Source organism: Gallus gallus, chromosome 1, assembly GCF_016699485.2.
Source record: "Gallus gallus isolate bGalGal1 chromosome 1, bGalGal1.mat.broiler.GRCg7b, whole genome shotgun sequence".
NCBI classification, from domain to species: domain Eukaryota; kingdom Metazoa; phylum Chordata; class Aves; order Galliformes; family Phasianidae; genus Gallus; species Gallus gallus.
Genome location: NC_052532.1, coordinates 192585517 through 192608117, shown reverse-complemented (window position 1 = coordinate 192608117; position 22601 = coordinate 192585517). Strand labels below are relative to the sequence as shown.

General features: G+C 48.1%; 1 protein-coding gene across 2 annotated transcripts in view; it reads right to left on the bottom strand.

Annotated features, from left to right (window-relative positions):
- Nucleotides 1-22601, bottom strand: part of GAB2 (GRB2 associated binding protein 2) — a 90428-nt gene that overhangs the window by 26866 nt on the left and 40961 nt on the right. For both annotated transcript variants that reach the window (XR_003073491.3, XM_004938929.5), the window contains exon 2: nucleotides 15208-15508. Coding sequence is in view for 1 of the 2 variants with exons in the window: in XM_004938929.5 (XP_004938986.3) it covers nucleotides 15208-15508 (301 nt within the window). In the remaining variant the exon portion in view is untranslated. The remainder of the gene's footprint in view (nucleotides 1-15207; nucleotides 15509-22601) is intronic.

The window sequence follows — 22601 nt, the reverse complement described above, 5'->3', positions numbered from 1 at the left end:
GCTTCCCTCCCCCTGCTCTGCTGACAAGCTGCCCTCAATGAGCACTATCTCTCACCAGGATCTAGGACTGGGACAGTCTGCTGCATCCTCTGGTCAGTGCTCACCATGTTTCATCCCATTGAAAACACTCCCCAAATCCATTTGAAAATGAGCCAAGCTTTGCCTTGCCATGGCCAAAAAAGCCACTGAATAGAAACCAGCTCATTTCCCATCAAAATGTTAGCCCTGCTGCTCCACCTGCCTTCCCTGCACTTGTTTCACTCTGTGGTCACCATTATGTCAATGGTGGGATCCTCATTATGGTTGGGGCTTTTTGGCATTCCCCTAATGGAATCAATATTAGCAACGTGGCCCACAAAAATGTCTTTGAAAGCAATGTCAGAAGTGTCTCACTTGAGAATGACTGAAAGTTCAGGCAATGAAAAGAAAACAGCCCCAACCAGTCTCCTGGCTCTGTTAGTAATTATCTGGGCTCCGGTGGGTGTTAAAACATCTGTACTGGTTTGGCAGGGACTGGGAGCAGGGCTTGTGCCAAAGGCAAGTACTGGCGTGGGCTGAAAGCAGCGCAGCAATACATTAGAAGAGTATTCATGCTCAGAAGCACGTGGCCAGCAGCCTCTCCTAGAAGTGCCTTTGGATTAGGATCATCCTCATCCCTGTCCCCTTTGGGACCATCCCAAGCAGGAGTTTGGATAGTTAAAGGAGTTGCAGGAGTGTCTGGATTCCTGAATCCTGCTGCAATTAACAGCCTGCTGGACTTTGGTAACCATCACTTCATCTCGATGTTGTGCTCCTCCAATTCTTACTTCTGGGCATGAACGTTTCCACATGGACAATCTCATCTCCTGACTCAGGAGCAAAACATTCTGCAGTATCTCAGCACTGGAGAAAATTCTGTCTCCCCCGGTGTTCCCTTATGGGATGGGAACCATCCCATGCACTCTCCTTATTGAGCAGCTCCTCTCCCTCCTCTTTCTCATTCAAACACAGCTCACGAAGTGCTGTGAGCCTGTCCCTAACACCTAGAAAAGCCAGATTACATTATCACCTCTATGGCTGTGACCGTCCTTGTGCGCAGTGCAGATGGTACCAACACCTGGACCCAAATCCTCATAGAATCATAGACTGATTTAGGCCCGTTGCATCTCCTGTGCTTCATGTTTGGCTTAGGGCCAGTTGAAAATGTTCTGACATCCTCCAGCTGGAACATGCCATTTCATCAAAATAAGAGCTCGACAAGGCATCATCTGCAGCCAGAAATTACGAGAAACCTGTAGAGAATATAAGTGAATTCTAAAGGAAGGGGAGAAGGTCAAAGAGTTTTGATTCAAGAGGGAATACCTCCTGACTGCTTTGACTGAAAACTATTGCTATGCACTTCCCAGATTATAGAGTCTTAGAAAGGCTTGGACTGGAAGGGACCTTAAAGACCATCCAGTTTCAACCCCTGCTGTGTGCAGGGTGAAAGCAGAGTTCTCAGTGAAACTTTTTTTTTTTTGAAAATCCATTTCAATTGAGAATGACAATGCACGATGCTGAGAACAGATGAAAATGAATTAAAGAGAAAAGGAACACAGTGGATTTTTACCACCTCCGGTAAAAACCACATTCTAAATTGGTGGCTGTTGAAGCAGATCTGGGTTAAATCCAGTACCTTGTGTCCCTCTTATCACCATGGGTGATACACTGTCCCTATCAGAGTCCTTCACCCATGAGATGAAATACGGCTTGGCAACAAATGCGCAGTGCATTGGAACCGCTTTTGTCCACAGATGCTGGGAGGAACAAGCCATGATATGATGGATTTTGGCTGTGACTACAGGAATGCAGGAATTAGTAGGAGCAGACCATAGCAGACTGCTTCAGCTTTCCATCCCCAGACTTGTCAGAGAAAGCTGAGAACTTCACAGCGATCAATCATGCAGCAATGCACCTGCAGAAAGAACTGATTTACACCTCACTTCATCATTTACAACCCTTATTAAAGCAAATACTTTGACTTATCTAATGTAGCTGTGGATGTGTTTGCATCCATGGAAGTATTAACTCTTCAAGCCACTCCATCTGCAAAATGAACCCCTCTGTGGGGATGTGTTGATGGTTGTTCAGCCTGGAGAAAAGAAGGCTGTGCGGTGACCTGATCACAGCCTTTCAGTACCTAAGGGGAGGTACTGAAAAGGAGGGGAGTAAACTCTTTACAAGGGTAGATAATAGCAGGACAAGGGGAAATGATTATAAGGTGAAGGAGGGAAGATTTAGGTTGGATGTCAGGGGGAAGTTCTTTACTAGGAGAGTGGTGAGGTGCGGGAACAGCTGCCCAGAGAGGTTGTGGATGCCCCGTCCCTGGAGGTGTTCAAGGCCAGGTTAGATGGGGCCTTGGGCAGCCTGGTCTAGTATTAAATGTGGAGGTTGATGGCCCTGCCTGTGGTGGGGCGGTTGGAGATTCACGATCCTTGAGGTCCCTTCCAACCTGGGCCATTCCGTGATTCTGTGTGATTAGTGGTCTTTCCAATGATGATTCAGGTCTATGAGCACAGAGCTGGGCTTCCTTTCGAACAGCACTATGAGACACCCTCTAGCAGCCCATGTTCCCATTATTGAGACACACTGGTGAGTGTTTTACTGCAAGAAGCACTGTTTGTCCAGGGCTGGAACTCAGGAAGGACATCATGGACCTATCTGCATAGAAACATGGGTGACAGACATGGGATAGGATAGTCCTTCTGACACATCAAAGAAATTCAAAGCATTCACATGCTCGTATTCTGAGTTCCTCTTGAAGGTAGTGGAAATGGTGGGACTGAGTTTCTGGAGCATTGCAAAAGATTCTCCATGGAATGAAGTCTGGGGATGAGTAAAAACAATTGGAGTCAAAATATTGGGACTGAGATATTAAAAGAAAGACTTCTCCATCAAGAATTGTTTTGAGATGAACCTCTAGAGGAGAGGAAGGTGGCACGTGACCAAGTTTTGACTATAACACTAATCATTGAAGCAACCATCAGCTGGCAAAAAGACGCAGTGTGGATTTTATGGATTTCAAGTGGGTATTTGAAAGACTTCATCATGACTCATCTGAGAGCAATTTGAACTGTTACGGCAAGCCAGCAAAAATAATTACCATCATAAAGGCTCTACATCAAGGTTGAGCCTGTGCAAAGTATATGCAAGCTTGAGGGAATGGTTTGCACAGATCCCAATGTCAGACAAGGTGGTACTCAGCAGAATGGGTAACCTGTCGGAGGATGAAGGTGAGGATGGAGCCAGTGGCAAGGCAGTAACCATTCACTGCACTTCTACATGTGATGGAGAAGTGCCTGAGTGCACACCCGATGCCTGCCCAATGCTTCAAAAAGGGGATCTGTTGTCAGTTATGAAAAAAATAGCAAGTGCAGAAGGTCACTCAACTCCAGTTTACTTTCAAAAGCAACAGTGTGCAAGAACAAGGGCAGTTTACATATTTGGCAGTAAAATGATGGAGGCAATCAGACCGAAAATTGCCAAGCAGCAGCTGCATTGGCCAGGAAGGAATTTGGTCATGTGCAGCTAAAGGAACACAGGATGAAATTTATTAGGTGAAATGCTATTTTCCACCCTAACAAAGAGGCAAAGGGTGGCAATCAATCAGATGTGCAAACAAGGCAGATGCATGTGACAGTGACCCATGAAGTACAAAAGGGAGATGAACCCCCAGCAAGGGCTGAGATGTGTGAGAGCTTCCTCACCTGCCCCAGAGCACCTGGAGGACTACTAGGGCCATCACAAGAAGTAAAAAAGGTAAAAAACAGGAGTCTGGACTTAGCCAGCACCAAGAGTTATCAGACAACATGCTGAGATATGGGTTCTGCTGGGCCAGTGTCTTATCTCACGCTCTGCCCTTCTACCTTTGAGGCAATGCTAACAGGGATGTACCCCAGTTTTACCTGCTGGGATTGCTGAGACGTCCCTTATCCTCACCATACTCTGAAGTCTGATATTTCCCTTCAGTGTTAGTTCATATAAATGCCAGAAGCAAAGAATATCTGAAGAGGGAAGGGACCTCTGAAGATCACAGAATCATAGAATCATAAAATGGCCTGGGTTGAAAAGAACTATAATGATAATTTAGTTTCAACCCCCCTGCTATGTGCAGGGTAGCCAACCACCAGACCAGGCTGCCCAGAGCCACATCCAGCCTGGCCTTGAATGCCTCCAGGGATGGGGCATCCACAACCTCCTTGGGCAGCCTGTTCCAGTGCGTCACCACCCTCTGGGTGAAAAACTTCCTTTCTTCCTCCTTTGATTACATCAGATGCCTTTTGATTGATTACATCAGTTCCCTATAGTCTAGTCCAACCTCCTGCTCAATGTAGGGGGAACTATAGCAGCTTGAGACTGAGTCCAGTTGGGATTCGAGTATCTCCAAGGATGGAGACTCCACAGCCAACAGCATTGGAGTTCGATAACATCAAAAAAGTGTTGGTTTTTTTTTCATTTTATTTTATTTTATTTTATTTTATTTTATTTTATTTTATTTTATTTTGTTTTATTTTATTTTATTTTATTTTATTTTATTTTATTTTATTTTATTGTTTTTAATGCTTAACTGTAAGTATTCACTTCAGTCTCAGTGGCTTAAAGAGACTGGACTAACAGTGGACTAAGCATGGACTAACAGTGAAACAGATCCTTTGATGGCTAGTGGAGTCTAAACCCATGCCACGTCTGATTCTCAGGGAGGGAAGATGTAGGCTAAGAGCAAGGTGGGCACAGAAGAGATAAGTGACATCACATTTTGCTAGACAGTCTCATTTTTCAGAGAATCACTAAGGTTGGAAAAGACCACTACGATCATCCAGGCAAACTGTTGACCCATTACCACAACATCCACTAAACCATGCCATTGTTTTTTTTCAGGAGCTGTGGCCAAGTGTGCCTTTTAACACCTTTTCCTGCTTGAGGGGGAAAGGTACCATCACCATGCTGCCTCCAGCACCCAATGGCTGCAGGCAGAAGAAAAGATGTTCCAATGTGTCTATGCTGTGCCTTAGAATCACAGAATCATAGAATCACCACGGTTGGAAAAGACCCACAGGATCACCCAGTCCAACCATCCACCCATCACCAATAGTTCTCATTAAACCATGTCCCTCAACACAATGTCCAAATGTTCCTTGAACACCTCCAGGGTTGGTGACTCCACCGCCTCCCTGGGCAGCCCATTCCAGTGCCTTGGTGATGTATCCCTTCAAGCAGGGGCTTTGTGCAATCCCCACTTTAGCAGAAAACAGAGTTCCTGGCTCTATCTGCACTATGAGGGTCTCTGAGAGATGTCCTCAGATGAAGGCACACATGGGAACATGGAGATCCGTATGTGTTCCCCAGATCAGGTGTAACCCCAGAATCCCAGTAATAAATTGCCATTGTTGCAGCTCTGACATTGTACCATGCTAAATAATGCAGAAGTATGTTTGAGAAGCAGGCAGTAATTATAACCGAAGCGTAGAAAACATCTAGGGAAGAAGTGTTATCTTTGCAGATAAAATCAGTAATAAATGCTACTACATTCATAAATAAATATAAGTCTGGAAACAGACGCTGAGCGGTGTCACGGAAAGTTCATAGTAATCGACAGCTTCAAGGCTCCTTCCTGCTCCACCAGCATATTCTCTTGGAGGCTTTATAGGCTTTAGAAAGCTTTGTTTTAATTGGAAATGTAAAGCGACACAAACCAGTAAACAAACAGGCACTGGGGTCTGCAAAATGAGACCTTAAATCTATCCCAGCTTTCAGAGCGTGCTTCACAAAGCAGTGCTCAGGAGGTATAAAGCATGGCCCGTGCTAAATGCTTTGGGGGCACAACATAGAATATATGGGGGGGAGTGAAAGGGAGACGTGTCTGCCCTAAATTACCTGACTCAGAGGTCACTGTGGTTTTCTCCCTTATCCTCCAACTTGTTTGCACACAAGTTTGTGATGGAGGTCCTGTCTCCATCACATTTCCTGGGCTGAGCCCTACGCATGGAGCATCGCTTGCAGACCTGTGCCCCATCTCAATGCCCCGGAGCTCTGAAGATCAGGTGTAGCATAGCAAATCCCAACACTACACAGCCCAGGGCTCTTCTGGAAAATATAAATACAGGCAAATCTGGCTGTGTCCTTCCACCCAGCTGGCTGACACCCAAAATGCCTCCCTCCCTCGGCTGTGCTCAGACAGTACCGCTTCGTCGGTCGCTTTGCTCCAAGCCCATCAGCTGTTTTTCTTTTCAAAGGCCTTGCATGATTTTGCTTTTTTGATCTGATGCTGATACTGTCTGCTGCACACATTTTTTCACGGTCAGTAAGTCATTCTAAAAATTCCTCTGTGCCCATTAAACTAATGGGGCTGACCTGATGCTTGCAGGGCTTGTAGCGATAAAAGCCAATTAGAAAATGAAGAATTATTTCAGATGGTTTTCTGATTCAGAGTATCTTGTCCAGAAGCGAGTCCTGGGCAGGACCAAGAGGAGTGAATACAGTTTGCCAACATCTGCTAGAAACCTGTGCTGGAAAGGCCGGGTGATTTTGCTCTAATAATAATAAACCCCTCCCAACTCTTGAAATTCACATTTCTTCCTCCCCTCCCAACTTAAATCCCAGCTCTAGCTCAGTGAACTCAGCGGGACTTTGGCCAGGAAAGGGCAGGGTTTTCCCCAATAGCCCCACACCTCCGGCTCCGTATTCATCTTCAGCAGAGGTCAGCCAGGTAGCGTTGCGCCTGGCACCTGTGGGGAATGAGTCAAGAAGAACTGGAACATTTGTTTTTATGGAAAGCAACATGTCAATTTTCTAATCTGCAGGTTGATGTTTTTATTATTTGCAGACAAGATAGGAGCATTCTTTATTGGTAAATTTGGTGCTCCTCTGACTGTTCCCATCACTGTAGGGTATGGTTGGAGGAGGCTCAACTGACACCAGTCTACTGGTGGTCTCTCCTGGAATGGCAGTGCTATGGGTTTACAGGTATAAGGCCAAGAGATCTCCAAGATTCTTCCATTCTCATCTTTCCCAAAATGGCCAGAGTCAAAATAAAATTAAAAAGTCCTATATTACCCAATCCCAAATTCTGAAGAAAATACTGATCCAGCATTGCAAACCTCAGAGGTCTGAAACCATTGTATCACAAGAGGCTCTGCTAACCAAGGGAACAGACTCATTAGCAGGATTTGTTGTGATGGTACAAAGGGAAAAGAGTTCCAACTAAAAGATGGGAGACTTAGATTGGATATAAGGAAGTTTTCTTTTATGATAAGTGTAGTGAGGCACTGGCACAGGTTGCACAAAGAGGTTGTGGATGCCCTGATCATGGAGACACCCAAGGTCAGGTTGGGTGGGCTCTGAGCACCTGATGGAGCTGTGGGTGTCCCTGTTCATGGCAGGGGAGTTGGACCAGATGGCCTTCAGAGGTCCCTTCCAACTCAAATGATTCTGTGATTCTTTGTTCAATGGCATCAGACTCGAAGCCAGAAGCTTGGCTTCGTAATCATGTAGACACCTTAAGAATTTTTCTTTTGGTTTCTGGTTTCCAAAGTCCTCTGTATCTCTGCTTTGGTCTTTTTCCTGGCATACACAGGCTTACAATCTGCTCTGGGTGTTAAGGACAGTGCTGTGTTGACTCCGGTTCTGCAGTGTTTCTGCAGGTAACACAACATGATGAAGAACTGGATACAGCAAGCAAAGTAAGGCGTAGAAGAATAGAATCATAGCACCATTAAGGTTGGAAAAGACCACAAAGGTCACCAAGTCCAACTGCCAACCCGTCACTAACATGCCTGCTAAACCATGTCCCTCAGTATCACATCTACCCTAACAGTAGGGGCTGATTCTCATTCAGTGTAAATAAAATGATGTCAGATGAAACAACCTGAAAAGCCAAACATCTCAAAGGTTTTGGCAGCAGCTCTGAGATGGATCGGATTCATCTCAGCATCATTTTAGGAGTCACGAGGTGAAGTCTTCACCTGAGCTCAGTAGTGCTGCTTTCCTGGAGAGTCATGGGAAAGAAACAGACACTTTTAGGGCACAGATGATTCACCCCATTGCAGATTTCTTCCACCTTCTCCCCAAAAGTGGGCCTATTTCAACCACCAGTCTCACTGACAGCAGCACTGGTTCTGGTGGAGAGCCAAAGCACGAGGTGAATCACAGCAAGGAGCCCTTGATGGCTTGGTACGGATCAGCAATGGTCTCTCCCTGCTTCTTCTAGGAAGCAAATTCCTTGGTTGTCAGTGGCTGTCTGCTCTTTAGCAGACTCGTTAGCACCTGAACTAGCACATCTCCAAAGGGAAAGAGGGAAAAAGGAGGGGGGAAAGCCAGCAGGCACTTAACTGCTCTCAAGCTGCTCCTTTGTGCCAAGACCACTCCATCTCTGGTATTGTTTACACTGAAATAAAAGCTGAACAGTGTCGGATCTTAAAATAACTTGCTGTTTTCAGCTCAGGAAAGCCAGGGTCAGGGAAGTTTGGAGCAAATTTAAAGAGGCAGGATGACTAAGGGATGGACTGGGACTCATACAAGGAGGCATTCACATGCATGTACGTGGTGCTCAATCATCAGCCTGGAGCAAACTGAGTTCAGGCCTCTGGGTCTCCCTATCCGTACTCCCTAGACTGGATCGGGCCTTGATCAAGCTGAGATGTGACATCTGCACTTGTTCTCCCAAGGCAAATCTGCAGCCACAGTTAGGAAATCTTCATACGTGTTAGAGAAGGACAGGTGGGACTGACCCAAACGCCCCTGAGATGTACAACCAGTGGGTCTAGATGTGAATTACTGTGTTTTAAAAAGAAGAGCTCCATGATGCTGAGTGCAGAAAGCACTGATGGGAACACTGAGGAAGTGCTGAATTTATAGGGATTGCTGCAGGGTGACATCCATAGGGTGAGAGGAAGGAGCTCAAAGAGGAACTCCCTATTGCTTTCCTAATGCAAGTCACCTGAATCCAAATCCTGAATGGGGCAGGGTGCATTAGGTCTTCGGGTGAGTTAAGAAGACATGGTTAGGTTGGATACATGGAGGTAACTAAGACAGGTCTGCCTCATACCCACCATGGTTCAAACTCAACTCAACCACTGATGGGTTGATGGTTGTACAAGATGATCTTAGTGGCCTTTTCCAACCTTAATGATTCTATGATTCTGTGATAACCTTGCTCATCTCTTGCCACAGAGCACTATGCTGTCTGCTGGGAGACAGATTGACCTCCAGGTGAGATGATGGTCAGCTATGACCCAAAACTGGTTATTAAGATGAAACCATGGCCAATCAACTTGAGTTGATGGGAGCTGAAGCACCAAGCCCTGACCCAGCTGGAGGGTGTAGGACTCAGCAAGGGTGCAGATCCCAAAACACAGCACATGGGGCTTGGGTGCTTTCGGAGACACAAAGACATGCCCACACCTCCCTCCTTGCCCCCATTTCTCAGACATCAGCATGCTTCCCAGTGCAGCTCACCTCTCATCTAGGGTGCGAGCAGGAAAGGAAGCAGGCGTGTGCCGGGCACAATAGCAAGGAAGTACCTGGTCATTAGTGTTTCCCCTCTGGTTTCATTCCTCCTGGCCACAACAGAGGTGGAGACAGTGGAAAGTGGGGGCTGCCCTGGGGTTGTTGCTTTGCGTAGGCTCCCTGGTACCCTGCTCCCACATGCAAGGATGGTGAACACCAGTGATCTGGTGGTAGTTTTGGGTGGTGGGTGGAACACAAATCTACGTTTTCTCTCTGGTCCTATCTGCAGCCTCTTTGCTGAGCTTTCGGGCAGCTTCTGTACGCTGGACAGAATTCTGGGGGGTACCTCTGTGTGGTTTTAACCCTTCACCTCAACAAACACTCACATAAACCTGGCTGCAAGGGGTCAGCAGAGCGAGACGTATTGCTGTCTTGATGTTAGGACCAAGGCATTTTGGGGGGAGAAGAGAGAAGGGAACCAGAGCAGCACATGGGCTGAGAAGCACAGACTGCAGGCAGTCCAGGCATGCAGAGTTGGGAGTAAGCTGAGTTAAAAGAGGAAGGAGAGTCCCCTCTTCCCAGCTGGGAAACCATCAGCCCTGCAGCCTCCACAGGCAGAGACACTCAGCTCCCCATTAAACATTAATGCTGGGCCCTGGCTGGCATTTTGTGAGATGGTAAAAGCCTGGGGAGCGCTGAGGATTGATCCCAGCCAGGATGCAACACATCAGTGCTGTGCTTCGGAGATGGAGAGAGGAGGGAGCCAGACCCTGGGAGCGCCTCGTTGAATTCATAAAGAAGAAATAAAAGAAATGAAGTCCCAGATGATAAAAAAAAAACACATACACAACAACAGCACTTGACGTCTCTCTTTTGGCTGGGGACATATGTGCCCAGGCTGGGTGGGAGAGGCCACTGCTGCCAAGCACAGCCCATGGGCAGGAGCCAGCGCCGGCCCTTTCCCACGCTCTGCTCACCCTCAGCCTTCAGCTCAGAGCAGCGACATTTACTCATCCACTAATGCATCACTGCTCCTTCTCTTTGATTTCTCACTGTGGGCCGAAAGGCCTGGCTGAGATCGGGTTGCTGTTCATTAGGGCAAAGCCGTAGTATGAGTGCTTGGGAAGCCTTGAGCATTGGGGTGAGACCTCATGGCTGAGCTGAGACACTGACTGTGCAAAGCGGACTGAAACAGAGGCACATGCTGCCTTCCCCCCTTCCATTGAGGGGAAAAACCTCTAGCATACAGGAAGCAAACACCAAGGGTTTGCTCAGTGCCCATGAGTCAAAGCCCAGAGAGAGAGAGCTCGCATCCTACGGCAGAAGAAAAGGAGCAGAGAGATGGATGGGGGCAGAAACGGGAAGGTACCGACCCATCTGAAATAAGTAAGCTGGGCACGGGTCCCCTGCAAGGATGTACTCACTGGTCCATGAGAAATTAAATTACACACGTAGCTGCACCTCTCAGTCCTATCAGAAATAAGAGACGTCAGGCGTTTGGCTGAAGCATCGGCTCCAGAAGGGGTTAAAGGCACATGAGATACGTTTAGCAGGATTGTTATAATAGATATATATTTATTTTTTCTCTTCTTTCTTCCCCCAACGAGCAAAGCGTATGAGAAAATACAGTTCGCAGCACAGACCTGGCTGCCTGCCCACTAGGGCAGGGAAAATGCAGATGGTTGGAAACTCAGCGCCGTGGCCACGGAGTCGGGCTCTGGGCACAGCACCCAGCAGAGGGGCCCTGGGAACCCAACAGCTGTGTGATAACGAGAAATATTCCCCCAAATGAGGGTCAACAGAGCAAAGCTTGTGCCTTCTTCTGTGCTGCACCTTGGGTGTGTTAAGCACGTACACACTGCAATCCACTGAGGGGACATAACTGGCCACATTCCCACCCAGCATGGATTAAAACTTGATAAAAGCAAGGAAAACCTCAGCGACTTTTTGCCTTTTGTCCCCAGATGGAGGAAGCATCACAGTTTGGATTAAAGGCAGAGCTGCTGCACCCGCGTCCCTCCTTGCAAGGCTCCTCTTGTTCAAAGCGGTAATTAGCTAGCTAAGTAAATAGGTGTTAGCAGAAACAAAGAGCTGCACTCTGTCTGGGTAAACACCTCAGATCTAATTTAATTTCCCCTCTTCTAGTAAATGCAATCTCACTGCTACACAGCTATTTCCAGGCTGGGGCACACAGTGCTCACCGGTGATGCTGGGGCGGCCGTGCAAGTCCCTGAGGCTGCAACGAGCTCCTTTTGATGAGCCAGATGTGGAGCACAGCTGGCGGTCACTGACAGCAGCACCGCGCTAAACTCCATCCGTGCCTTAATCCTCAGAGCCTCCTAGTCTAGACAGGACACGACTGACTAATGTGAAAACCAAGCAAGAGAAAATTTACCATCTCCTGTTGAGCTGCTGGCAGAAGGAAGCATCAAAGGGCTCTTTGGACTATTTTTCTTTGCTTTCTTGCAAAGGTGTTTTGCATTTTTTTCTTGCAATCCTTGCAAAGCAATATTTACCCAACCATGCTGCCTATAGCTTCTTTCAGGTTTCATTTGCTCACTGGCTGTGCTAAAAAGCAATGGAGGTACCCTGTGGCATTGGGGTGTTCCTCCAAGCAAACACCTTTGCTGGTGATGGAGTGCTCTCCTGGCTGGGAAGAGATCTGATAACAGCCTTTCAGTATCTGAATGGGGGCTGTAAGAAAGAAGGGGACAGACTCTTTAGCACGGTCTGTTGTGATAGGACAAGGAGAAATGGTTTCATACAAAAAGAGGGGAAATTCAGAGTGGATAATAGGAAGAAGCTTTTTACACTAAGAGTGGGAGGCACTGGCACACATTGCCCAGAGAGGTGGTGGTGCCCCATCCCTGGGGACACTCAAGGTCAGGCTGGATGGGCTCTGAACACTGATGGAGCTGTGGGTGTCCCTGTTCAGTGCAAGGCAGTTGGACCAGATGGCCTCTTAAGATCCCTTCCAACTCAAACCATTCTATAAACCCAGCCAGGATCCACCTGGCTTTGGGGCCAGATCGAGGCCATTGGGTTGGCATAATGCAGTGAGCACCCCGCATCTCCCAGGAATGAGAAAAAGCAGCAGGATGTGCACGGGAGCTTCACCGATGGTTTCTGATCTCATTATACCACGCTGCATGACTGCTGGGAGAGGTGAGTGGAGGTAATTAATTGCTACAATTAGCACGGAGCTACTACTGCCTGTGATGTTTAGCTTGTCCTGCTGCTTTTCGTGCATCCAGTTACTGACTTTTAACACCGTGCTGCAGTGAGGTGATCAGTGCGGCCTAGAGGCCCTGGGCACAGCCTGGAGCCCAGGAGGTCCCTCAGCACACCAGGCCGCACTGCTGTGTGTGGTGAGCAGTGGGCTGGGGGCTGCTCCTGGGGGAGCTCCAGAAGCCCTGGATGTGGTGCTGGGCACCACGCTCTGAGGCAGGGATGGCCTGGAAGGACCTTGAGGTGCATCCAGCCTCAGCCATTCCGTTGACAGCCACAGAAATGGCGTTTTCACATTGCTTAGCAGGGATGGTGAACAAAAAGGCGCCTTGCAGAGGTCGCCATTCCTGCGAGCACCAAAGCAAAGCACCAGCCCTGCATAATTCATGCTCCCTCTTTCCACGGCATCTGGCCACATCTGCTGCATTCCTGTCGCGGGCTTTTTCACAGCTGACTCAGAAAATGACTCTTTGGCAGCCGGGTACTGTTTCAAGTGGATACTTTCCCTCCAGCACTAACAAGCTGTGATTTAGTTACAAATAAGGAGTTTTGTTTCTCGTTTGCTGATGTCACTCCGTGGTCCTGTGGGGAACAGCGCTCGCATCTCTGCAGCCTGAAAAATCCTATGTTCCCTTTGGGACAGATGCACTTGAAGGCACGAGATTGTTTTTCCTTTTGATGCTCAGGTTTGTATTTCAGCGAGGTCCAGTATCGATCCCGCTGTCCTCACACAGAAGCTCGTTTTACTAAATGGGAAGAAAACAAGCTCCCCCAGCTGCATGCACACGAAACTCAAACTCAAAAAGAGAGGAGATTTAGACTGGATGTAAGGAAGACATCTTTTACTGTAAGGGTAGGGAAGCACTGGCACAGGCTGCCCAGAGAGGTGGTGGTGCCTCATCCCTGGGGACACCCACAGTCAGGCTGGATGGGCTCTGATGGAGCTGTGGTGTCCCTGTGCATTGCAGGGGAGTTGGACCAGATGGTCTTTTTGAAGGTCCCTTCCAGCTCACAGGATTCTGTGATTCGATGAAAATGGAAAATCCTGCAACCAAACAGCTCTCAATGGGCCGCATCGCTGACATCGCAACGGGATGCAATTTATTTAGCCTGACCTCTCCCTGCCAGATTACGCTCGTGGTGTTATCGAGGAGCCTTTCTGCCACTTGTACACCCATTGCCAAGGTGACGTCCCGTTTAATGCGTCAGTAGGGGAAGATTGCACGCGTGCTGTTGTGATGCTTTGTTTGCTGTCCTGCCTGACGAGATCTTGGCAGGGTTTCAGCTCACGCAGATTGCAGCTGCTCTGCACTGGACCAAAACAGACTCAAGCTGGACGTTGCTAAGGGGAGCTTGCTACATAAATGTAGAGTGTGGAGCCCAAGTCCCCTTTGGTTAGGTGCTTTCCGAGGCTGATTTTTGAAGATCTTTTGGGGATGAGATAGAACAGTAATGCACACAGAGAGGGTTTATCATGTGTGCCAGAAGGAGGTTTGAAAGGACTCAGCATGCCACGGGCAGCATCTTGCAGCCACATCCTTTGGCAGCACATGCTGGGCTGGTTTTACAGCCCCAGCTGAGCTCCTCCAACCTATGGTTGTTCCTCAGGGAAAGTCACAGAGAAGTGAAGGCATGGATGAGATAAAGGCCCAGATGGGATAAAACCACAGTGGAGATAAGATGCCCACAGCTGATAGCACGAACATCGAGAACACAATGCTGCATCCCAGGTACTCAGCCCCACCTCGTGCTGGATGTGACCCCTCCCAGTGCCTCTAAGCCAGCTGCGGAGCCCTTGGAGGGCTGGAAGCTGGTGGCACTATTTTGAGGGCCAGCCTTGGTGAGGTGGGTGTGAAAGTCCCCAGGCCATACTGGGGATGTGGAGGTGGCTCAGTGGCACTGATTGTAGCAGCTTGCCAAAGCACAGCTGGGTTTGGATGGTGGAAAATGATGAGTGGAATAGGCCCTGGTGTTCAGGAGACCACCCCATATCTACCTCCTCCCACCCAAGCCTTTCTCAGGAGGAAATAGGGATGGAGATGGGGAAGACGTGCACATTCGTCACACAGTACAATGTTGGTATTGGGGACAGACAAAGCAGGAGGAGAGATATGGTCCTGCAGTCCCATTAAAGCTCTCCACTGAGGGACTGAAACCGCTGAACAAAGGGAATTTTCACTGCTGATTCCCATGACTTTCAAGTGGAATGTGGTGACGGATGGGGACAAAGACTGCAGCTAAAAGCCATCCCAAACACCATCAACTTCTCATAAGAGGCTCAGAGGGCTACAGTCACAGGGAAAAAGTGAATTAGGTAGCTTGCAGGGGCAAAACTTGCCCTGCTTTGGATATCAAAGGTGGGAAATACATGTAGGGTCATGCGGAGATTACTCCAGCCCCTCCAGCCTTGCACAGGGCAGCACCTTCCTCCCATAGGTCTGACTGAAAGAGGATTTGGGTTCTGCTGAGAGAATGGGGTGGGGCATGCTTTGGTTGAGGACCTGGCTCTCACAGTACCTGTGTTCTCCTCGGACTGGTTGAAGCCACAGATCTGGCAGATGCTGCGAACCCACTTGTTCATGTCGTCCTCAGTCTCGGCCACCAGGTAGAAGGTCCTGTCACTGGTCTTGATGTCAAAGATGTAGCTGTCTTGCAGCTCCTTCTTGTTGAAGGTCAGTCCCGCGTCCACTTGCTCACAGAAATTGAGGTTGATCACACGCAAAGGTTTCTTGGAGTGGTCATTTTTGTAGTACTCCAGGACGTCGGGGTCGCCACTCATCCGACCGCTGCGCAGGACGAACCAGCGCTTCTTCCATGCCTGAAACCAAGAAGAGAGGGGATGTCAAACCCATTGTTCAGGTCATGAGGGCCAGGAAACCACTGCCATGGACGGAGTGACACAGATGGATGTGTCACCTCCCCACCCTGGGATGCTCTGGGACACTGCTCGAGGCATCCATATAAGCAGTGTACAGACCCAGGACTTTGGTACCCAAATCTCACTGGTTGTCTGAGAGAATTAAGCACTGAAATATTATTGTGGCTTAAGATGCAAATGACTCCAAGAAGCATTAGTCCTGAGGCTTACAGTGACCTTGCTCAGCTGCACTCTCAAGACCCGAATATCCCTCATTCCTGGATGATAATCTGCAATTGCAATATCAAAATGCCTTCCAGCAGCTCAGAGGAGTCCTGTAGCTTTGGACACAGAGCTCTGGGCATCCTGCCCTACAGAGAAACCCCTGAGAGCATCATAGGGAGCATCTGCAGATACTGAGCATGCCAATTCCATCTCTGTTTAAATGCCAGGATAGAAAGGCTAATGAAACCAATGGGAAACTGGTTTGGCTTTTTAAATATCAGGAATAATGCCAGAGGGCAATCCAAGCTTCATTTGTTTTTCAGCATCTTCTGCTCCTGGGTACATAGGAAGTTCTTTAGAAAGGAAAAGGTTATTATTGATTTCTATGGGTAGCAGCCTTGGAAAACAAATGCCAGCTATCAGTGCCAGTGCTAGGGTTTGAACAAAGATGCTTTTTTCTACGATAAGAGTGGTGAGGCACTGGTGCATATTGACCAGAAAGGTGGTGGGTGCCCCGTCCCTGGAGGCATTCATGGTCACCAGGCTCTGAGAACCTGAGGAGCTGTGGGTGTCCCTGTTCTTCACAGGGGAGCTGGACTAGGTGGCCTTTAAAGGTCCCTTCCAACTCAAACCATTCTATGATACCAGGATTCTAAGTCAATGGAGAGAGGCAGGTGCCTCCCAGCATTGCTTCATGGGAATTCCTGCTGAATCATCAGTTTTGTCTATTAAATACAAGAGGGCACCAACACAAGCTCAACAGAAGCATTTAGTTCACCTGACTCACTGGAAAGGAAAGCATCTGAACAACATGGGCTGGATACGGCCCACATGGATGAGCAGGGTGAGGCAGGGTATTGCCCATGCTCTCGATTTGCACAAAAGGATTCCATCCCCACAACCCTGCCCCGACTCTGGATGTTTGTTTGTGAGATTTACTCTATTTTATTTTCTTCTTAATCACCAGGTTTTGGGTTCATGTGATTACGAGAGGTCGAGGCATGAAAAAGCACTTGATGTCCCTATGAAGGAAGAACCAACTGCCACATCTTTAATAACTCTGGAGAGGCAGTAAGGTGAGCACTGTGTGAGGACCTCCATGACGATCCCCAGTAGGCGATGGCAGTCCCATAAGTTTTCATTTAGAGGTGACAGGGCATGAGATAAGATCTTAGACATCCAGTTGCATCAGGATCCCACAGTTTTGGAGACTTTGGTGGCTGAAATGAGGGAAAGAAACCCTTGTGATTGTTTGGATCATATTTCTCAAAGGCTTCCCGATTGCTTTTGTTTGTGTCTTTAAGATTTGTAAGCTAATTAGTTTTGCACTGATTCTCAAACTGGCTCCTGATGCCAGGAAAACATCTTCTGTGGAGACTTCCAAATGCAGCAGAGTAGCAAACTGCTTAGCAAGAGGACTGACAGGGCTGGAAGATTTTGGTTTCTTCCAGGAGATGTTCAACTACTTCTCTATGAGATGGTTGCTCCTAGACAAAAAGAATACACGCATCATGGAGATGTGCCCATCAGGGAGGGAAAAAAAAGCAAACACAAAATCATTTTCCCCAGGCAGCAGCAATAATTTGCTCAAAATGGATTACCCAAATCATTGGGAATCAATCTCACATGAGCCACCGTGTGAATGAAGACACATCCATCACTAATTGTTGCTCCTTGGCTTTACTGCTTTTCCACCATTTGGAGTCAAGCCTTGAGACATCCCTTCAAGGCTGGGAAGTTGCACTGAAAAAGACACAAACTACAATAACTAGATTCTAGACTCTCAGGGAAAAAATAGGAGGATGTGCTGCAAGAGATGGCAGTGATGCTACCACAGCTTCCCTTTTTATCTCTGTTACAAGACCCACAACTTCTCTAGTTCTCTGTTGTCTGTCTGGTAGTCATGGAAAGTCCCACACGGTCAATATCTGGCAGAGAAGATGGTATAACGCATGCAGGCTGGTGGTATTGGTGACACTCTAATATAAGCTGATTGCAAAAGAACTGCTCCAGCCTGGCTAAATCACAGCACACGCCAAACTGGAGGAGGATACAAGTCTATATGAACCTCCATGCTCCATAATCATGTTTCCATGGAGATCCCTTTCTTCTCCTACCATGATGGGAAAACATGGGATGGGGATGGGTTGGCCATGATGGCCAACACATCTTCTCCACACAGATTTGCTTCCTCTCCTTATTTCTCTTTCTCCTGGCTGTTCTGATGCCTGCTGCTGCCAGCTCGTGCCTCACGTGATGTGAGGCAAAGGTTGTGTTTATTTAACATTTTTACGATGGAAAAAGGCCAACAGTTCCACAGCTGTAAAATGGTACCTGTGTGGCATACGTCTTCAGCTGTGTGGTCTTTTGCCCACAACAGATTGCTTCCCATTTAAACTGCAGTTGGACTTAACATCATTGACAGATATTTCAGTACTTGGCAAGTACTTCTTTGTAAGTATTTTTGTTAAAAATAAAACCCATCCCCATAATGCTGATGGCACGATGTGAATCCTTCCTGGCTGTTGAGAAGTAAGATGGCTGATTCATTACCAGGAGGAGGGTAAAAAAAGGAGAAAGGAGAAAGGAAAAAGGAAATGGAAAAACAGAAATGTCTTCCTGGAAATCTTTCTACCCTACTCTTTCCCCCCCTACTGCCATGTTTGCCCACAGCAGCACAGCACACCGCAGGTGTGAAATAAGTCTTCCAAAATGTAATCTGACACAAATCGCAGTGTTTAATCCAAGCTGGCATGTAGGATAAGTGACCGATCCATGATGTTGGGCAAATGTTTCACACTGGGATAAAATCAGGGACCGAACGATTAGAAGCAGCAAAGCCAGCAGAGGGGCAAACATGTCCTGGTATCCCAGATTCACTATGAGCTAGAAGTGTCTTGGGCACAGAACGGCTCCTGCCATTGCCCCCACGGCCACCAGCTGCAAGTGGGGATGCTTCAGAGTGCATTGGAAGCCCACACAGTGCCACCACTTCCAGCATCCTGGCAGGATCACCTGGATCCTGGCAGGATCAGGGAATAGGGATAGAGATGGAGGTGTTACAGGAGCATGTGATGTGCCACTCTCCAATGCCTTTTGCATCATTTCAGATGTTTCGGCTGGCTCGGTAGTGGTCTTGTTTTCGTTATGTGCAACAACAGCACCAACTGGGCTGAGCTTTTCCCAGACACCTGTCCCTGTAGAAGGGATACAGTTGCCTGCTGCAGCTGTGCTATCTGCATCACGGAGTGATGCTCAGAACAGGAGGATTGTAGAATAACCTGCTGGTGACCTGTATTATAATGTTCTCTTCGTCTGTGTCCCTGCTGGCTTGTTATCTCATCTGATGGACAGAAAGATGCTGGTTTGATTATTCATGCAAGAAAACCTCTTCCTTCCCTATGCTGGTGCTAACTCAAAGAAAATAAATACATCTTGGAAGAAGACAAATTCACAAGAAAGAGCAGGGAGTGAGGAAAACTCATGAGTTTGCTCAGGTAAATGTGCAGCTTACTAAGCACCTTGGGGCCCTACCATGGCCACCCAACCCCATGTCCCCAAGTGAGAGAGCTCCAAGATCCCTTCCCAACACACACTGCTGCTCTCTGAGCACTGTCTCCTCACCTGCTGCCTGCTCCTCACTCCCTTCAAAGGGATGGAGAAGACCTCGGTTGAGCGCTGCAGCTTCCTAGAGCCTTTTCTCAGCTGCACACCCATGAGACGGGCTGCCCCGCCGTGCTGATCCCTGCTAATCATGTGTCTGCCGCGGCAGAGTTCACGGCGAGTTCGTTAGTGGCATCACTTTGGGGGAGGTTTGATTGACAGCGTTAATAACACCGAGCTGCAGCAGCGCGAGCCTGCAGGGCACAGTGAGCCTTGACGGGGTGCACAGCAGCTCGTCCTCAGCTCACTGGGGAACCAGGGAATTAATAGCAATATAAAAACCACCCTGGTGCGTATCTCCGGCTGTCAAACCTTCTCTCCTGGTGGTTTCTCCCATTGTTGAAGGCATAATTAGCCTTTGGAGCAGGCACCAAATTGCTATGTGCAAAACCCACCCCAAGGCGGCTCGGCCAACACAAGCCTTCCTGCACCAAGCATCACTTATGGCTGGCTGGAGATTTTAAGGAGGTTTTACAAGACTAGAACCTATTTGAGAGATCATTCAAAAATACACAGGCTTCAAAGCCAGCTCCTGCCAACAGACATTCTTGCTCCTAGGCAAAAGATGGCTTGGGATGGCTTCTACCCAAAGAGATGCCAGTGGGAGCTGCAGGACCATAGCATCCATGTTTGCTCCCTGCTGCTGTGCTTGGTGAACTTGGAGGGCAGAAAAAACACAGTGACACAGTGTGGAAAACATTTCCCTTGGTATTTATTTTAGGGGAGTTCTCTGGTTGGAAAGATTTCAATAGTTCAATGCTGTGCTGTCGATCTTAGGAAAATAAAGATTTCCCTGGGTGACGTGAGGGCAGTGATTGCGTTTCTGCTGGGATGCTGGAGTGTCTCATTTGGAATGGGGTGGAAAAACAAAATATCAAATAGTGAGGTTGTACTTACACTATCAGACAATCTGTGACCGTCTGAGAATGAGGGACATGAGGGAAATCCCAGGGTGGGCTGGGAGTGCTCCTACCAGAGAAGATGGAGACAAACTGTGCTGGGAGATGCACAGGGGCAGCACAAGGGTCAAGGGAAAGTTTCTATGAGATGGACAGAAAAGGCTTCAAAATGAGTGCTAGTATGAAAAGAAATCAAGATGTGGGGAATGTCCATCCTTGGAGATACTGAAAACCTGCCAGGACAAGGTCAGGAACACATGATTTACCTCCAGACTTGGCCTTAACATCAAAGCTGTCCCTGCTTTGAGTGAGAGATTGGGCCAGAGAACTCCGAGCTCCCTTCCAACCTGAATTATCTCCAAATCTAAATGGCTTTTCCATAACTAGACCCAGTTCCCAGGGAGGAATTGACACATACTGAACTTGCTGTACGAAGACCTGATGAGCAGTGCCTGTGCACCACCCTGTCATATGTTCATCCTCCATCACATCAATTTCACGTGCGGAAGGGCAGCACGAACATATTTTAGTTCTTCTTGAGGAAAGGAACCTTTTCTAGTAATTCCTTTTGCAGAAGGTGCCTTTGCAAGCAGAAAGGTGCAGGAAACGAGGGGTTCAGAGGAGTGAGCTCCTGCCCTGGGGCTGGCTGCAGATGGTTCATGCGCAAGGCCTCCACAGTGTCTCTGCTTTTGTTATCTGGAAGTATTTCCTGCTATTCAACACTGCTCTGTATTTCTCTCTGTTATTCCTAGTCGACATTTCTTCTCCCCCACCACAGCACACCCCTCATAGAGGGACCAGAGCAACAAAACAGAAGGGCAACAGGGAACATGGCCTATAAAAGCAAGGCTCTGGGTGATACCACTGGGGCCCCAAAGAGCCATGGAGCAAGTCTCCATCCAACTGTTTAGTCTGGGTCTGATCCAGAAGCCAGGGCAGATAAAGGGAATTTTCACGATGGGCCTTGAGGTGCTTTGTTTTTGGCAATGTTGGCCCCAAAAGTCCCTCTCGGCCTCTGTATTTTTCTCGGCCACATCCTGACTCGATGCTGATGTGAGATGTGGGGTGGTGGCACCCCGGAGTTGGATTGCTGGGCACCAGAAATGCAAGTGATGAACTGAGCACAAAGCTGCACTGTCCTCATCCCTCACCATCATCAGTGCTGGAACACAGCTTGCTTGCTGGCTTGTGCCTCACTTCCTCTTCTGATGTGGCTAATATAGACAAGAGGCTGAGACGACATACAGGATGCTCCAGGTGGTTATTATGTGGCATTATATTTGTCATAGTACAATACTACAGTTATCACACAATTATTATGACACTACAGTTATATTTACATGATGCACAAAGAGACTAGCGATTCTCCTGCTTTGCAAAACCCAAACACCACCACTGATTGTACTCAACCCTGGAGGTCCTTCAGCATTCTGGTGGCTCTGTGCTAGGCCGTCCCCAGTGTGCCCAGGCCTCACATTCACTGGAGGCCCAAAACTGGACCCAGCGCTCCAGGTGTGGCCTCACCAGTGCTGAGTGGAGGGGAAGAATCCCCTCCCTGGTGGAGGTGACACTCGATGATACCTGGCCTAATGCAGTCTAGAACCTTAGCCTTTTTAAATGGCAACAGTACATTGCTTGCTCATGCTCAACTTGATGCTTATCAGGGCTACCACCAGCTCCTTTTCTCCTCAAGAAGCAATCAGAGCTGACCCAGCACCCACAGCAGTCTCTGGACAACTTGCCTTCAGTTAAAACATTCATCCTACCTCCCTTCTCCCTCACTACAGTGATGGTCCATAGCAAGAGCTGTCTGCGGGCAGACCCATGGCATTGAACAGGCTGCCTAGAGAGATGGTGGGTGCCCCAAACCTGGAGACACTCAAGGTCAAGCTGGATGGGGCTGTGAGCACCTGATGGAGCTGTGGCTGTCCCTGTTCACAGCAGGGGAGTTGGCCAGATGACCTTGAGGGATCCCTTCCAACTCAAATGACTCTATGATTCTGTGATTTAACACACACAGCACAAGCACGCAAGCAGCAAGAAAGGAGTTTACTTTGCTTTCTGAGCTTTGGGTTTCTGGAAGAAAAAGCAAACTGCTCAGAGATTTTTCTTCCCTCCTGAGACTTTGGTATCAGGCTCTGATAAGTGCTTTCCCGGCGGGATATGAGAACTAGTTGGCAGAGACAAGGGCCTGTTACACAAGCAGGGCTGGACATGGGAACTCAGCACAAACAAATGGCTTTGATAACCAGGAATGAGTTTTTCTG